The following is a 13,718-nucleotide window of genomic DNA, read 5'->3' as shown; positions in this document are numbered from 1 at the left end:
ATTTTAGTAATAATATTGTAATAGTATAGTGTTGTGGTAGTATGTATAAGTATATATGTGTATGTGACAACAATAATCATATATGTACAATAATCAGTGAATAATAGTTTCATTTATGTCTACATGTGCCAATTAATGACATATTTATTCATTATTTATATCACCATCCCAGTCCACTACGTCACACTGCTGTTATTGATCCTCTGCCGCCCTCTAGCGGTCCACACGAGACGCGCTGCAATCTCCACTGAGGTCAGAGGTCACAGCAGAAAACATGGCGGCTTCCAGCAAAGCGCCCGTGGTGCTGAAGGCTGTGAAGAAAATAGCGATTCAGTTTTGTCCGTTTGAGACTAACGTCCGGTCCACACGGTAAGAAGCGTGTGTTTTATGTCTTGTTGTGTCGGAGAGTCGTTTGTGTGTCACTGTACTGCGGGTAAAAGCCGTAATTTGATAATGAACTGGTGGTTAAGGACGCTGTTTCCAAACAGAAGTCACCCTCAGGACATTGTATCAGCAGCTTCAGCCTGTAGGCTGCGTTTTATTTAACTTACAACGTGTTATTGTCTAATTAGGAGGATTAATAGAAGGGTGTGTGGTTGTTAAGAATACCTACGACAGCTATTTCCCGTACCGAGCTTTCCTACAGTAATGTTACTCCTGTTATACTTAATACATACTCTTCCCTGCATTACTTCCCGAAAGAAGGAGGATGCCTTTATTTTAGTTCAGCTAAATCCCTTCAATACTTATCTACCAAACGGATTTACACAGTATACGAAATTATTCGTCTGCAATTTAAATATTTAAATATTTGGTCGAAAATAAAATGTAAAAAGCTTTAAATAGCGTCTCTGCAGACCCACCAGTGGTGACAGAAGTACTCAGACCTTTCACCTTAAAGCAGAAATATCACAGTGAAATACTCTTTTAATCTAACTTAAGTAAAAGTACCGACGTAGCAGCTTCAATATATACCAAAAGCACCAAAAGTAAAAGTAGTCATCATGCAAAATGGCTCCTATCAGAATAAAAGATATTGATTCAGATTCAGATTCAGAATACTTTATTAAGCCCCGGGGGGAAATTGTTTTTGTTCCAATGCTCCATGCAAAGTAGAAATAGAAATACAGCATGAATGGAAACAAGAGATAAAGATGAAGATATAAATAAGATACTAAAATAGACAATGAAATAAATAAAATAAAATATTAAAGTAGACATTAAAATAAAATAAAATAAAATAAAATATTAAAGTAGACAATAAAATAAAATAAATAATAAAATAGTAAAGTAGACAATCTGAAATATATACAATATACAATGAAATGGTTGTAGCGTTATAAATGAATGTAGATGAATGATTGTATTCCTGAACTGTAATTATTGATGCATTAATATGAGCATCACTTTAATGTTGGAGCTTGTAAAAATCAAGGTCATAATAATAATTTTAATTGCTTTATATGCTGCTAGAGAGTTTAATATAATACATCATAGCTGATTAGTTAAATTACATTTACTAGCTCTGAAATAAATGTAATGGAGTAAAAAGTACAATATTTCCCTCCTAGATGTAATGAAGTCAATCATAAGTACCTCAATATCGTACTTAAGTACAATACCTGAGTCAGTGTGTTAGTTAAATTCCACCAGTGGGACCTACACGTGTGTTTTACCTTATCCTGGCTCATTAGCAGTAGTGAAGGAAGTATTCTGAGTCTTTACTTAAGTAAAACTACTAATACCACATAGTAAATACTCTGTTACAAGCAACAGTCCTGCATTTAAAATGATACTTCAGTAAAAGTAAATATAATCAGGAAAATGTACTTAACGTAAAGTACACAATGCAGAAAAAAAATATAAAAAACAACAACAAATAAAAGCGCTCAAAATGGAAAAAAAAAAAAGAAAAGCAGCAAATCTTAATATTTGAGAAGCAGGTATCGTAGAATGCTTTACCTGAAAAATGAATCAAATGATTGACACTCAGTTATCAGTTGACTAAATTATTAATCGACTGAAATCATTTCAGCTATGTTTGCATAAACTTTTACAAGGCAAGGCAAGTTTATTTGTACAGCACATTTCAGCAACAAGGCAATTCAAAGTGTGTTACATAAAACATACATCAAGTAAAAGCAATAAAGGCAACATAAAAAGACATTCAATACAATCAGAAAGAGTTACATTGGAAATCAAATAGTACAATTAATTAAAAAGAGTTTAGTTAGAAATAATAAGTTACAGCGCAGTGTGAGATAATAATCAGAAGCCTCAAGTTTGATTTAGTAATAGGCAGCAGCAAACATAAAAGTCTTCAGCTCTGAATTAAAAGAACTGAGAGTTGCAGCAGTTGCAGTTTTCTGGGAGTTTGTTCCAGATATGTGGAGCATAAAAACTGAATGCTGCTTCTCCATGTTTGGTTTTGACTCTGGGGACATAAGCTCTTCATATGTTTTGTATGCAAAAATCTTAATATTCAAAGTAACTAAAGCTGTCATATAAATGTAGTGGAGTGGAAAAGTACAATATTTGCCTCTGGGATGTAGTGGAGACAACATAATTCTCAAGTGAGGTACAAGTAGCTCAGATTTCTAATTAAGTGACATTTCACTTCTGCTAATGAGGGTGCTCAGGTTAAAGCTGGACTGAGCTTTGCTGGTATTATACAGTAACCAAACTTCATCAAGCAATAACAATAATAAAGGTGTAGCTTCTTCCATCATAGGGTGCAAGAAAATGCAGAGGATGTTAGTAAAGCACGGTCTGTTAAACTTCTCGTTATCCACCATGTGTAAGGGTGTAGAGGAAGAAGCTGATGTGTGAAATATCAAAATGAAATGAAATAAATACAAGCACCTCAACATTTTACTGAGTGCGGTACTTAAGAGAATGCACTTTCTATCTCTGCTGTAATGTAATCAATATGGTCCTCTCGTCCCACAGGGAGTTTCTGCTTCGGGTGGGCTCAGAGAGGGTCAGATCTACCAACATGAACTGTGAGGTGGTATCGGTGGTGAAACATGACAAGTCTGAACCCATAGTGGATATTACTTATGGTGAGTATTACCTGCCTACATACAGATCTGTGGGTGATGATACTGAACTGTGAGACTTTACTGGGCAGAGTGATTGTGGCTGGATGTTTGCATCTGCAGTTTAGATTCGTTGCATTGCTTTAATCCACTGGAGACATGGAGAAATAACCTGTCCTAAAGTCACATAGTATGGTACTCATGTATCCCCATTTTGTTCTTACACCATAAAGAAATTACATATACAGGGAGTAGTAGTTATTAAAGAGAGGATTTTGAATTTGGCATCTGTAAAACCTCAAGCAGATAAAGACATCATAATGCACCTGGAGAACATTCAAATTATATTTTAACATATTAATGTCCTCAGATTTCTTACTGAAGAAATGCACCTTTCTTTTTTCTATTTGTCTCTAAATGTGTCAGTCTTAAAGTAACAAGAAGAGACTTCACTACACACCCTTTATGATCCAGAAACACCAAACTGACATCAACAAACAAGTGGCGACGAAGGTAGACTGTGTCGCCTCACTAACCCTCTGTCCCAGCCAAAAAGTTGCACTTGAACACACCACAAAGACTACAGCTAGCGGCCAACTAGTATGTACGTTCTGTGCCTGTGTGAAAGGAAATAGCTCTCCACACCAGCAGGCGGCAGTAGTCTGTATCTGTCATTCAAAAAGGGAAACCCGAAGACCAGCAGGATGCTCTGAAGCTGCCTGTTAGCCAGTTAGCACATAAAAGAACAAATGATGTTTACTATGTACTTGCGAACAGTGACACAGACTATGAATCATTTCTGTTAAGAGCGCACCATAAATAGTCTCACCTAATATTATACTCTTGACTTGAGTCGTCTCCTTACTTTTCTCACCTCCCGTTTCTCTTCTCATGCACTGAGCTGAACTGCCAGTCAGAGTGATTTCATTCACCAGCGGGCTCTGCTGTCTCCAGTGCCAATTCACGTGTCGAATCAGCTGGGAAAAAAGCCAACTAGTGCCAACTAGTGCCAACGGTGCACGACACACCACAAAATTTAGGGTGACAGACGCTCACAGACATCGACCAACGGCCGTTGTTGGCTTTGTGTTAGAGGGTCCTTAGGGGTTATCCACCTAAGAAGTTCACTTGAGTCAGTGCTTGAAGACATTTGACCTGTTTTTATTTCTAATCACAGTCGGTCCAGGTCCTTTTTAAAGAGTCCCTTGGGATGTTGTATAAGTTGAGAGGTGATCTATAGATAAATGACCTTGATCCTAGTGGTGCGGTGGTGGGTGTTACTTCCTGCTGATTAAACACAGGAAGAGGTGACTCTGTACATGCAGCACAATGCCTAGTGTACAATCCAGGACAGCGCAGTATGGTCTGTGAATTCCATGCTGATATCGTTACTGCGTGATATTACTCAAACACAATGAGTCAAGTGCTTAGTAGAAATGTCTCCCACAGGTCAGCTGAACATTGTACGGATGTTGCCCATTGTGTGTCGCTTGACTCCTGCTCCGAGTTAACTTTTCACCTTCTTGCTTCTTGTACAGAGAGATCAGTCATTGTGTCATCATGAGTCACCTCATGTGTCCTTGTCTTTCTTTACCTCAGTGGATGGAGAGAAGCTGGTGTTGAAGGGAGCGTGGCTGACCAGCAGTGAGATGCTGAGTGCATTTCAGTCAATGTGCAAAGCCAAGGATGCACAGACAAACATCGCAGCAAAAAAATAATGGTCCTCATGTTAGATATATCTGTATTGTACTGTCTTGGATGTATATAATTAAAGTGTCTGATTTAAATGTGGTGGTCTGGTGTACATCGTCATTTATTCACTTAGGTTGCTCACTTAATTTGGACAAGCATCCTCCTCCTCCATCATCCAAGCATCAGATCCTACCAGATATCCTTTACTGTCTCCTGTCAAACTGAAAAAAGGATTGGCCCCTCTTGTCAAGGTGAAATAGTTGTAGCATTAGCTCCATCGGCTATGCTAACATTCTCCATATTAAAGACATCAGCTGAAATGCTTTAACTGCTATAACACGTGCTGCCATCAGCACAGGGTCATGGTGTGTCCTTGCATAATGTGCCATTTTCCTGATAAAAGAGATCATTCCAGAGATAAAGAGAACATTATGCAAGCTCCAACCTTTGACACGTCAGGCTTAAATGTAATTTGGCACAGTTTTAGATGCAGCCCCACTGAATAGGAAAAAAACCCTTCACCCAGCCACAGATAACTGAAATCCTGTCCCCTCTGCTAGCCAGGCTTCGTTCCATTAGCATCTGTAGCTAAATGAGGTTTATCTATGGATGGATTATTATTACATTCATGGTTTTCTCATAAAAATGTCTTTAAATCACTTTCTCTGACAAGATGAGTCATGTTCCTGATGAGGTTTACCATTCAAATTCTAAGCTAAATATCTTTGTATTCCAAGAATATAATGCAATGCTTTAACTTATTCTTGTAACTAAAGTAAAAGTAGTAGCTTAAGTAATGTATTAATGCCTTATACATAAGTTATGAGTTATTAATAGGAACATATTATGGATTGTGAAGTTGTAAAAGAATTCCAGTCGCTTGTTTAATACAGTTATAAATGCAACTTTTCCATTATTAAATGCAAATGGGGTTCTCACTTTGGAACAAGCCATGAAGACTGTAATATTTACTGACATTCATAAATCATTAATAAGGAAGTAAAGAATTTAATCATCAAGTCTGCCATTGCAAATGATAAGTTGTTGTGATTCATGGATTGGTTACTGCATGGCCCGGGCCCAGGGGCCCAAAGTGTCAGGGAATCCCCCCCTGGCCGTCACCTGTGTCGCTCAAATTAACAGGTACCAAGCAGGGAGAGACTCAGGAAGACTACAAAGAGATATAAAGGAACTGCAAAGAGACATAATTTAGCAAAAAAAAAAAAAAAAACAATGGAGAAAAACAACATGTCAGCAACAAAGAGAAACGAAATAACTACAAAGAGATAAAAATGTTACATACAAAAGACAAAATCACTCAAACTGAAACAAAAGGACAGCAAAAAGATGCAAAATGACCCCATAGAGACACATAACTACAGACATTACTGCAGACAAAGTAACACTAATTAACTTCAGACACAAAAGAGACATAAAATGACTACAAAGAGACAGAATGAAATTGAATAGACACAAAATCACTAAACAGAGACACAACATGACTAAAAAAAGACACAAAAGGACTACAGAGACACAAAACCACAAAAAGACACAAAATGACCTCAAAGATACACAACGTGACTACAGAGAGACACAAAACAACCACAAGTAGACACAAAATAACCACACAGAGACCCAAAAGCACTACAGAGACACACAAAACAACCGCAAAGACACACAAAATGACCCCAGAGAGACACACAATGACTACAGAGACTCAGCATGACTACAAAGAGACACAACATGACTACAGATAGACACAAAACAACCACAAGTAGACACAAAATCACCACACAGAGACCCAAAAGCACTACAAAGACACAACATGACCACAGAGAGACACAAAACAACCACAAAGACAAACAAAACATCCACAAAGACACACAAAATGACCCCAGAGAGACACACAATGACTACAGAGACTCAGCATGACTACAAAGAGACACAACATGACTACAGATAGACACAAAACAACCACAAGTAGACACAAAATCACCACACAGAGACCCAAAAGCACTACAAAGACACAACATGACCACAGAGAGACACAAAACAACCACAAAGACAAACAAAACATCCACAAAGACACACAAAATGACCCCAGAGAGACACACAAAGACTACAGAGACTCAGCATGACTACAAAGAGACACAACATGACTACAGATAGACACAAAACAACCACAAGTAGACACAAAATCACCACACAGAGACCCAAAAGCACTACAAAGACACAACATGACCACAGAGAGACACAAAACAACCACAAAGACAAACAAAACATCCACAAAGACACACAAAATGACCCCAGAGAGACACACAATGACTACAGGGGGATACAACATGACCACAAAAAGACACAAAATGACCCCAAAGAGACACACAATGACTACAGACTCAGCATTACTTCAAAGAGACACATAACAACCACAAGGAGACACAGATTGTTGTCTTTAGCTCATTTGCAGAAACAATTGGTTAATAAACTGCCATCAGAATGTGTTTGAATGCGTGTAATTGCTTTATAAAGCATTTGTAAATAAAACTATGTGTACACCAATTATCAATTATATATATATATATATATATATATATATATATATATATATATATTTATTATTATTTTATTTTTTTTTTTTAAATAAATAATGGTTAGCATTTACTTACTACACCTCCCATGAGGCTTTGTCATTGTGCTACTGGCTTAATACTCATGGGATATGTTGTTGGTGCATGCTAACAAAATAACCATTGTTTGCCTTGGTTACAATGCAGATAGATAACAGAGCTCATTCAGCTCACAATATAAACAAAACAAACATGAAACATTTTTGGGGAGAATCAATTTTAAACACCCATTCATGGAGAAAACACATTTAGTCACACACACTCAGCAAGAGGGGCTAGAGGCGGAAATCAGCGTGACGTAGCGGGCCGTGATTGGTTTCTACCGCGTCGCTTGATGTCGGGCTGGCCCTTTAAAACCGAGTCAATTCCCACAGTGGAGGAGAGTTGAAGCCAGAGTCACTCCGCTCGTTGTTGTCCAGGATATCACACCAGACACTGCAAAGATGGTCGAGAAGTTTGTCGGGACGTGGAAGATGATTTCCAGCGAGAACTTTGATGACTACATGAAAGCTATTGGTAGGAGAGGGTGTGGGTTTGAGATGGGGTAATTGGGGATTTAATGTAAATTTTGCTTATTTTTTAAAAGAAATGTTTGTGCAGTATTTCAAATGTGTGATAGGAATAATCTTAAATTGCATATAAAAAATTAAATTGCATATAAAAAAAAAAGTGCAGTTGATTTAATGCATTTTAATGATACTGCCCTCTGGCTGTGCAGGTGTGGGATTTGCGGTCCGGCAGGTGGGCAATCGGACCAAGCCCAATCTGGTAGTGACCGTGGACGATCAAGGGACTGTATGCATGAAGTCTCAGAGCACCTTCAAAACTACTGAAATCAAGTTCAAGCTCAACGAGCCTTTTGAGGAGACGACCGCAGACGATAGGAAGACAAGGGTTAGTGACTGTGATCAGAGGGAAAGTACGATTACAGCCTGACTCTGTTCTGTGCTGGAGCTGAAGGCTTGTCTGTGTTGTGTGCCCTGCAGACCGTGGTGACTCTGGAGAACGGCAAGCTTGTGCAGAAACAGAGCTGGGATGGGAAAGAGACGAATATCGAGAGGGAGGTTACAGATGGGAAATTGATAGCGGTAAGGATTTTGATTTTCATGAGGGTTTTTTTTTTTTTAAATTAAACCAGGTAACTTGGAAGTCACTCAGCGCCTCTGCAGCTTTTCAGTGCTTTAAAATAATGTATGCAGTGGTCTGTGAAGTACTTTATTGCTCATGAGCATGTTTGCATTTCAATAAATAAATTGTTTTAATAATAGGCTAATGTGATGTGTTCATGACCAGCTCTTCCCACCACTCCTGTGCCCACATTCCACTTTAGAGTAAGAGCAAACATGTATTTTAGGATGAAATTGCAGTTAAAAATTATAAATATTTCCTTACATGGAAGAGGAAGATTGCAGTTAGGCTACATCACAAGACATTAAAGGATATTTAAAAGGACAAAACACTTGAGAACCATAGGCACTCCACTAAGAATATACTGCAAGGTTAGCTACACATGTTACAGAGTTGGATAGCTGCAGCCTTAATTCTTCCACAAACTCAAAGCACATGCAGGAATTCACTCTTTTGACAACCCTTTATAACCCTCACACCACACCTCTCTCTTTTCCCTCAGAAATGCATAATGGGAGATGTGATTGCAGTGAGGACGTACGTGAAGGAGGTGTGATGCGGTCCCCCCTCAGCCCACCCCAGTTGGATGCATTGCTGGATGACAGGCTCAGTTCAATGAGCGTTAATACCAAAGCAAAGTTCTGCTCCCCCTATTCTTTATCTTCGCTGTGTTGCCAAAATCAAATTTCTGTGCCTCTGTTCTCCAACATGACACATTTGGTTTCATTTGGAATTATTGTGGTGATTTAAATAAAAACGATTGAAAAACCTGTCAAAATGGCGTCTCTGTGGGTTCACTGAATGTTAACTGCTGGTTTTGCCGTGTTCAATAATGAAATTCTTGAAAGCAGTTCAATCATTATTGCATATGGAGGAATGCTGTTAAAAATAGTGTTCTAACGGGAACATACCACCCAATCTGACAAGCTGATTTCCTGGCTTCAATCCTTTATTCCCATGCTTGGTGAGAGTACTGTAATTATTCCACGTGCAATCAATTTTCCCAGCTACTTTGGCTCGTACAGTTCATGCTTCCTTATTTTGGTCAGAGGACAAAAGCAAACATATTCCCTGCGTCAAGGTCAAGATGTAAAAGTCAGCCATCAGATGATATATGATGTGTGTTGGCAGGGGACTCCGTGAGGAATGTGAACTTCTTTTGGAAGTATCGAGAGCATCGTGCAGAGAGGTCAGTGAGGAAATGTGTCCCCTCTTCCTTTTTGGGAGGCCGAACATTTCCCATTGCACATGAACTGGCAGCTTTGTGTACATGGGGAAACTAAAAGCATTATGGGTTATCCCCACAGATGTCCCCACCCTTTGGCCGCTGTGTTTCTGTGTTTGGGGGGGGGGGGGGGGGGGATTTTTCCAGAGCCGACGACCACTTTCCCATGACAGGAAAGGGGAGACGATAGCACTGATTGGACCTAATGGCCAAAACAGCTGAAACAGGTGGAATTGTGGGCCAACACTCTTGTTCCCTTCTGCGTGGACAATGGTAGTGGCAGTAGTTGAGGACGCACAGTGTTTGAACTTTTGGGGGGAGATGCCAAGTGGATGAGGACATTACAGTGAACGGCTAGCAAAGGTCACCAGCGTAGAGTTGTGTCATCAGCCGTGTTTTAATGCCTTGAAGACATTTCACTGCAGCTGAGGAAACATTTGGTAACTGCTTTTGTTATCTAACTTGGCTCTCTGCGAAATAACACACAGCACTGAATAAGTTCAAGGAGGTGCAGTTGTCTTTATACACTTAAAGGGGCTACTTTGGTACTGGGAGGCAACAGAGTTCCTCCCAGACAGGTTGTTCTGAGCATGCCACAAACTCTACAAGCAATCCAAAATGGGATTCTCTTTTGTCTTTGTTGGACATAAGGAAATGAGAACTGTGGTAAGGGCCCGAAGAATAAACAACAACAACCTAGAGTTACCACCTCGCCTCCGCAAACCAGTCAAATTGCAGTTACACCTTATATCCATACCTTTCCAGACTCACATGTAGCCACGACAGTTGACGGTGCTTTTAAATATGAAAGTTGCTGCAAAGAAGCTACATATTCTAAAACATAAATGCTTTACTCACATCTTCAACCCAGCAGCACAAAAGAGTAATCACCACAGTATCAAAGTGGTCACATCAAGATTAGAGTCACCATTTTAGCATTTGATCAAATGTCTCTCCGTCTGGGGCGTTGGTGACTTAGTGGATAGAGCAGGTGGCCCATGTACAAGGCTGTTGCCGCAGCGGCCCAGGTTCGACTCCAGCCTGTGGCCCTTTGCTGCATGTCATTACCCCCCCCCCCCCCCCCCATGCTTAACTGTCCTATCTATAAAGGCAAAAATGCCCCAAAACATATCTTAAAAAAAAAAAAAAAAAAAAGTCTCCCCATCTGTTCCTGAGTTATGACTTGAATTTGACCAGAAAGTATTATGATGTCACAATAAAGATGACCATCGACCTTTTGGATGTAAAATATCATCACTTCATCACGTTTTATTGTATCAGACGTGTGTGTCACGATTAACATATGAACATAGTTATGACCAAAAACATGGTTAGGTGAGTAGTGCTGGGAAGGTTACTTTTGAAATGTAATAGTTTACAGATTACTAGTTACTCTGTTAAAGTTATAGTAAGTAACATAACCATCTTAATTACTTCATTAAAGTAATGTCATGGAGAAAACATGTGAAGCAACAGAATGGAAGTCATATTCTTCATATAAGGTTTTTACTGAAAAAAATATTTGGATTTGGACTTACATGTGTTTTTTCTCTGGAACCGTAACTGATTACAATAAAATGTATTTAGTAGTTTAATTACGTAACATTTGTGAGGTCACGGTGACCCTTGATTACAACATTTTTTTCCCCAACAGTATCTTTATTGATTTTAACGGTAAACAAAGACCTACACACACACACACACACACACACACACACACATCCAGTATGTGTACATATGCATCCACAGACACGTAAAAGAGAAAGACACCAGAACAAAATGTCGGTACAACTGCCGAATATTTAACACACAGTGTGGGTTAAAAATAAATAAATAATGAAATGGGAAGAGAAAAAAAATGTGCATATATAAATAAATAAATAAATAAAATAGAAAAAAATAAATAAATAAATAAATTAGAAATATATATATATATATATATAAATGGATGAAGGAAGAAAATAAGTAAATAAATTTAAAAAAAAGATAAGGGGGGAAAGAAGATCACAAATTACAGGTTGAGGATCTGGTTAGTGTGATACAATACACTTCAGTTTACACGTTGTATTAATGTACAAATTTGAGAAACTTCGACAGATTTGGACATTGCAGAGGTTCACTTATTGTGTATCCCCAGGTACTTCCAACATGTGGGTTAAGTCTGTCCTCTCTAGATAACACATGAAGGGACCCCACATGTTGTGAAAAAGAGATATTGATTACCTCTGATCGCGTGTGTAATTTTGTCCAAGGGGCCACAACAATTTTGATCTTGAGCTTTCTTGAGATATTGCATTCAAGAGAATGACATGGTCGTGAGGTCACAGTGACCTTTGACCTTTGACCACCATATTCTAATCAGTTCATCCTTGAGTCTAAGTGGAAATTTGAAAAAAGGCCCATAAGACGTTGTTGAGGTATCAAGTTTGCGAAAATGGGACGGATGAATAGACGAACTTGAAAGTAAGAGACAATCCTTAGAGTTTGCTGGAGCATGAATCATCTTGACTTGAATGTTCATGTCAATATTAATATTTTCCCCCTGTTCCTGTGTGATGGCACTCCTTTTAATACATACCTGTAGCTAAAATGCTAAAAACGTGAAGGTTAGTACTGCCTACTCATTGACTATTAAAAGTAAAACTTACTGCTTTTATATGCTGTGAATGTGCTGTGATCCATTGCTAAATGAGTTTATCTACTCTTGTGTGTGTTTATATTCTTTCTAAAATGCCGGGTGCTCTGAAGCATGAAACAAGAACTCTAAAAAGGAAGACCGTTTTCTCACAGCCAGAGAGAAAAGATCACATCTGCTACAGATTGACTTACAGGTGCAGTGCTTGTGATCCACAGGCTTCCCCGCCACTTTGTTTGGATAGCTGCAGGGAACGAGGCAGATCTCCACCTCCCTGTTTTATCTCAGACATCTTGATGTGAGGGTCCGTGGTGTTTCTTAATTAACAGAAACTGAAGCTTTCTTCAAGTATCTCGTCAAGTGATGGCTTTTTAGCATTTTCCCCTCAGTTGCAGCTTCAATATCTGAACGGGTAGGAGCTGGACAGTATAAAACCACACAACCATAGACATTAACAGTGAGCATGAGGCAGAGATTCCCTCTGTGTATGCACTCTGTTAGCCTCAAGGCCAAACAGGGTAGAATGGAAGGTATTGCACTGGAGAGGAAAGGTCCTGATGTTCCTCCGCTGCCTGACGGAGATTAACGTCACATCAGCAGAGTGGCTGCAGAGTGCAAATTAGGATACTGTTCAGGAAGGAGCATGATAGTGAGAAGCCTGCTGAGAATTAACTGGCAGAGAAAAGGCGGAAAACAAAGGGAGCGCAAGATAAACGTCCTCTAGGCCTTTTATGTAAAGTCACGTACAAAAAAATACATTAAGGTATATAAATAATGTGACACTGTTCACACAATGTAAACGCTAGATCTTTCTCAGTGTGTCTATGTGTGTGCTTGAGTGACAGAGGTATATCTTGTTGACACTGGGGTTGTTTTGATGTCCACAAAGTTTGTATAGAACTTTAGAAGAATGATCTCACATCCTTTGCAAAACATCTGGAAAGCTCCACTTGAGCTGCAGTGTTGACACCCTTCCTCTGCTTGTCCTCTGTTTGTCCTGAACTTAAACTCTGTCAAACACAAACACCTTTCATGTTAAAGTGGACCAACAGAGCTAAAGATAACAATACATGATGAATGAGCTTTTTTCCCTCGTGCGACATGTCGTCCTTTATGTTGCACTATGTGCTCCAGTAATAAAATCAGTTCAGACTGTCTATCATTTTATATCCAGAGTGATTCATTATTTACTTGTTTATTTATTTATTTGTTTGCCATGTTGTGCCTTGCTCTTTAATTCAGGGATGCTGAAGGATGCTAAGCTGGGGCATGACGTGTGAGGAGGCCACAGTGGCTGTAACTTTCAGTCACAACAATCTAATCTGTGCAGCGGAGAACAGAATTTGGGCTCTTTTAACCAAAGATCACAGGAA

At 39.0% G+C, this 13,718-nt stretch overlaps 2 protein-coding genes across 2 annotated transcripts; both read left to right on the top strand.

The window, feature by feature from the left end:
• Positions 1 to 260: 260 nt before the first annotated feature.
• On the top strand, positions 261 to 4,829 carry mrpl53 (mitochondrial ribosomal protein L53). Its single transcript, XM_049602348.1, has 3 exons — positions 261 to 369; positions 2,950 to 3,062; positions 4,638 to 4,829. Exons 1-3 carry the CDS (start codon positions 275 to 277, stop codon positions 4,754 to 4,756), a joined length of 327 nt encoding a protein of 108 aa, XP_049458305.1. The 5' UTR covers positions 261 to 274; the 3' UTR covers positions 4,757 to 4,829.
• Positions 4,830 to 7,716: 2,887 nt separating this feature from the next.
• Positions 7,717 to 9,263, top strand: fabp4a (fatty acid binding protein 4a). The gene is made up of 4 exons (XM_049603111.1): positions 7,717 to 7,873; positions 8,076 to 8,251; positions 8,344 to 8,445; positions 8,988 to 9,263. Exons 1-4 carry the CDS (start codon positions 7,801 to 7,803, stop codon positions 9,039 to 9,041), a joined length of 405 nt encoding a protein of 134 aa, XP_049459068.1. The 5' UTR covers positions 7,717 to 7,800; the 3' UTR covers positions 9,042 to 9,263.
• The last annotated feature ends 4,455 nt before the right edge of the window (positions 9,264 to 13,718 follow it).

This window comes from Epinephelus fuscoguttatus, linkage group LG17, assembly GCF_011397635.1.
Source record: "Epinephelus fuscoguttatus linkage group LG17, E.fuscoguttatus.final_Chr_v1".
Lineage (NCBI taxonomy): Eukaryota > Metazoa > Chordata > Actinopteri > Perciformes > Serranidae > Epinephelus > Epinephelus fuscoguttatus.
The sequence above is the reverse complement of the archived record's forward strand: the minus strand, read 5'-3'. Positions and strand labels throughout refer to the sequence as shown.